This window comes from Nestor notabilis, unplaced genomic scaffold (genome assembly GCF_000696875.1).
Source record: "Nestor notabilis isolate BGI_N333 unplaced genomic scaffold, ASM69687v1 scaffold18750, whole genome shotgun sequence".
Lineage (NCBI taxonomy): Eukaryota > Metazoa > Chordata > Aves > Psittaciformes > Psittacidae > Nestor > Nestor notabilis.
In genome coordinates, this window is record NW_009912645.1 from 8,270 (window position 1) to 13,031 (window position 4,762).

At 55.6% G+C, this 4,762-nt stretch overlaps 1 protein-coding gene across 1 annotated transcript in view; it reads left to right on the plus strand.

Annotated features, from left to right (window-relative positions):
* Nucleotides 1-2,489, plus strand: part of CASC3 (cancer susceptibility candidate 3) — a gene marked incomplete at its 5' end in the record, with an annotated part of 10,032 nt that extends 7,543 nt beyond the window's left edge. The window contains 3 exon segments of the mRNA XM_010020524.1: nt 33-247; nt 1,477-1,599; nt 2,448-2,489. Coding sequence (XP_010018826.1) covers nt 33-247; nt 1,477-1,599; nt 2,448-2,489 — 380 coding nt within the window.
* Nucleotides 2,490-4,762: the final 2,273 nt, after the last annotated feature.

The window sequence follows — 4,762 nt, forward strand, 5'->3', positions numbered from 1 at the left end:
ACCACATTGAGCATGTTCTCCTCTCGTCCCAGGTTTACATCCCCACCAGACGCCAGCCCCCATGGCAAACCCCGGGCTGTACCCTCCACCCGTCTCCATGCCCCCAGGGCAGCCCCCGCCACAGCAGCTGCTGGCACCGACTTACTTCTCCCCTCCTGGAGTCATGAATTTCGGGAATCCTGGCTATCCCTACCCACCGGGAGCGCTGCCCCCTCCGCCCCCTCCGCATCTCTATTCCAACACACAGGTAAGCAGCTGCGCTGCACATCCTGTCCTGAGCAGGAGCTGTTGAGAGCAGATGGGATCCTCTGGAGTGTGGATATACCCTCTGAATTGCTGGGAGAGGATGTGGAGCAGCTGGGCTGCTCTGTAGTGGGAGGGTGTTCATTGTCATCCATCTCCCTGTTTGGGGTGGCTAAGTGGAAAGGATGGCAGCCACGGCTGCTGTACCCTGAATTTAGGGTCTAGGGGATGAAATGTCTCTATTGGTGGGTCTCAGAATCGAGGCCTTCTCCTGCAGGACAGGGAAGCAGTCCACTGGGAGCCTGTGACCTTTCACATCCCCTCCAAGCCTGTGCTAAGCAAAAGCCACCTTGAAAATAGAAGCTGCTCCATCCCTAGCAGTGTTCAAGGCCAGGCTGGATGAGGGGGCTTGGAGCAACCTGCTCTACTGTAAGGTGTCCCTGCCCATGGCAAGGGGTTGCAACTGGATGAGCTTTAAGGTCCTTTCCAACATAAACCAGTCTATGAAAATGGCTTTGGAAGTCATTTCCATTTGAGATGGAGTCAGGAGGCTGGAAACTGCCCCGTGCTGTTCTTTGGAAAGCCCTTGGTGTGAGCAGCACGAGTCTGGCTTTTCCTGCTCCATGTCCCACCTCTGTGTCCACACAGCTGCCAAGCAGAGAGGAGAAACGTGCTGCTCCCTGTGGATGCCCTGTGAGCAGCACACGGCTGACACGCAGTGGCAGGCAAGAGACATGCACGTTCCCCGAGTCCTGCAACCTCTCTGACCTTCCCTGCATCCATCCTGCTGCCTTGGCAGGGAACCAGCCTGGTTTGGGAGCAAGATCCCAAGCCCCCATGCAGAATACTAGTAGCTGCTGCTGTTGCCAAGCACAGATGTTCTGTGGCAGCTGGGAAACTGGGGGGTGAAGGAAACCCATCTTTGAACTTCAGTCCTATGTGGCTGTGGGTTACAGCAGCCTGGCCCTGCGCCAAGGCCCTGGTGAGGGGCAGGGGTAAGCGAGGGTCCTCTGTGAGATGTAAATGCTGCTGTTCTCTGTGGTCTTGGGGAGCACAGCATGAACCGAGCCCTGTCTCTCTGTGGCTGCTCTCACCTTCAGTGCTCGGTGGTGGCATCTTGTCACAGCCCAGCTTTGTGCCACAAAGGCCGGTTGAGACACATGGTGCTCTCACAGGGGATGCAGGTTTCTGTGTCCCCCCAACACTGACCCTTCTGCTCTCTGGGGAATGCAGGCCCAGTCCCAGGTGTATGGAGGGGTCACCTACTACAACACTGTCCAGCAGCAAGTGCAGCCCAAGCCTTCTCCTCCCCGAAGGACATCCCAGCCTGTGACTATCAAGCCACCACCTCCTGAGGTACCATCCCCTCAGCACAAGCCCATATGTGTGTGATGCTGAGCCCTTGGGGTGTGCGCGGGGCTGCAGTCTCCCTCTCCCATCCCATATAAGACATTGTTCCAGGGAAATCTTAACCTGTCTGATCTTTGACATGTCCCATACCTCAGCTTCTCGTTGCAGGTGGTAAGCAGGGTTCCAGTTAAGTTGAGTTTCTAAATAATTTAAAACTAAACCCACGTAAAAAGTAAGTCCAAAATTGACTCTTGCTTGTTTTGTTTTGTTTTATTTGCTCAAGGTAGAGAGCAGAACACTTTAGAGAGAGAAAAATCCAGTCCTAAGCTAGAAGGCAGTGACTTCTCTGGAAGAGTAAGAGTCAAGACCTTAGTAGATAATTCAGGCAGGAGACTTAAAGGCTTTCCAGGGGCAAGAGCTGTTTCTCTTCACTGTGAATGGTTTCCTTGCTCTGGTCCTGTGAGCTGTGTGTGTGCCAGGGTGCCACGTGTGTGTTTAGTTTCCTTTCTTCATGCTTTGTTCAGCGTGTGGGAACAGAGGGAGCCAGAATCACACAAGCCCCAGCAGACCTGGGCAGGCGCATGCCAGTGGTGGCGCAGTGCAGGGCTGGGGACATGCAGCGCGTGTCGATGCGCTGCGAGATGCTCTGATCATCTTGAGCGTGGGGAAGTGTTTAATCCTGAGGAGAGCTGGGACAGAGGGGGCTGGTTGTGCCCACATCGGGCATGGGGGAAGCCAGAGGCATGGACGGGCAGTGGTTGTGTTTAGGCACCCAGGTGAGGAGGGTGTTTGCTTGCAGCCCCCGCGCTGGTGTCGGTGCAGCTTAAACCTCCCCTTCTCCTTTTCCCCACCAGGACAGCAAAGGTGAAAAATCCAAGGAGAGGAGCAACACGTAGAGATGCAGCCATGGGAATCCCGACGCCAGCCTTGGCACCTCATCAAGGAGGAAGCTCCTGCGGAAAGGCTTCTTCCCTGTGTGTAGGTGAGGCAGCGGGAGGAAATCAGCTGCACTGTCTTGTGCTCAGGGCCAGGCACCTTCCTCCTCTCCTTTTACCGGTGCCGTCCTAAAAATCATCTCGCTGCTGCTGATCTGCCCTCCTTCCTCTCCCTCCTTGCAGAATCAACCCCCATGGCCTTGGCCACAAGTTCTCTCAGCTTCTTTCTCCTACTAAACGTCTGCCCTTTCTCCTCCCTAGGATGTTAACCTCCATTGGCTTGAATGTGGTCTCTGTTTTTATTTAAGAAATGAACCAGCTCCTTCAGTAAAGCTGATTTGTTTCTTTTGGGTATTTTGGATCTGTTTGTCTGGCTAACGGGACCATCACATCCCCTGTCCCCCCATGGAGACAGCTGAGAAGTTCACTCTTCGTTCTAATTCTCTTTCAAAATTAGCAAGTTTATTTCTGCCATTGTTAAGGCCCGGGAAGGGCAGCTGGGCCATTGGGGGCTGTCAGAATGCACTGGCTCTGCAGCCACCACTTAATTTAGGAGCTCCTTCTTTTTCTGTACAAGCCCTATTGATAACTTGTGTCATTGGTGGTTTCTGTCCACGTCTGTGCAAGCTCTCGGCTCCCATCAGATGGGTATCTGTGGGCACAAGCATGGGGTGACCCCCTCGCCACTGCCACAAGCACACCTTGCAGAGCAGGGCAAGGTTTACTCCCCCACCTCTGCCAAATCAGTGCCAGGGAGGGAGTTTTATGGGCATCGCGGCACCTCGATGCTGCCTGAGCAGCTCTGCCAGCCCACAAACCAGCCAGACAGGGCGAGCAGAGCAGTGATTTGCTCCCAGCACTTGGGTGTTGCTGCGGTGGAAGTGGAAGGGGGTGTTGGAATCCACCCTGACACATCCAGCATCCAGCCTGGGCTCCCAGCCCCAGGAGGAAGCACTTGCCACCATGTAAACCGGCGCTTGCTGGGACCTTGCAGCTTTGGTTTCCTTGTTAGCACTTGGCATAGCAATGTGGTACCGCTGTGCCGGCTGCACTATCTCTGCAGCAACATCCAGCCAGCTCCCGGTCCCGCTCAGGCTTGGCCATATCCTCGCAGCCGTTGGCAAATTGCATTAGGAAGCTTGATGAGGGCAGGCTGCCAATCCCTGCTGATCCCAGCCATGTCAAGCACGTGCTGGGGCAGCCTGGGGAGGTGGCAGTTGCTGGCACAGGAGATCAGGAGCATCGTTGCTCCAAGCAAGTGGCATCATCTTGGCCTCCAAGTCTCCATCTGCGCCAAGGGAGGGTGCCCAGGGTCCACCTGCCCACTCTCTGGTCCAGGTCTCCTCCTGCATGCCCGGCTTTCCAGCAGAAATACCTTCTTTGTTCCTTGTTTGTAACTCCATGACCTTTTTGCACCTAATCCTAGGCGTGAAAGCAGGAACCCCTCGTGTTCTCCATGTAACCATTTCTCTGCCTTAAGGCTGAAACTGTATCGTTGTCATATTGGTCCGGTGCCTGAAGTCCTGGACCTTACAACACTGTGATGGGATTTGGTTTTGTCTCTTTGGATTCCTTTCCCCTACAAGTGCAGATTTGTAACCAGTGTTGTATTGGCACGTGGATGAGAACATGTTTTAGAAAGCAGCCAGCTCTCTTGTCTCTCTTTCCTTGGGCTGCGACCTGCACTGTGCCCATGTGCTTCCCAAGGAGAACTGGCATCCCTTCCACCACACTGCTGCAGGCCAGAGCTGCTCTTCCCTTCCCAGGAGCTGCTGGTGGGACTGGAAGAGCAGCTCCAGCCCGTCCCAGAGCCCAGCTCTGCCCCAGCACTGGGGCTCAGTGCAGCACAAGCCCCCTGCTCACTGCAGGGGAAGGAACAAGTGGTGTGGAGGTGGGTGTGGGAGCTGCCACCTGCACGCTGCTGTGCTGCGCTGCCTCCCTCCAACGCGACTTCCCACAGCAAACTGGGTGGTGGGGTGGCACATACCGTGCTCCTGCAGCATCCCGCTAGACCCCGACCAAGTGGGAACCAGCATGGGGGCTGCCCTTCTGCAGCTGGCCCGGGCTGGGGGGGGAAGGAAGGATCCCCTCCGTGACAAAGCACTCTTCCCTTCCCCAAATGCTGCGAAGTGGGTTAAGGTGCTGGCTCGGGGAGGGATTTCTCCCTCTGTGTAATTTTTCCCTCCTACACAAGGTCTGTTTTGAGCAGAGCCCGGAGGCTTCGCGCCCCCTGC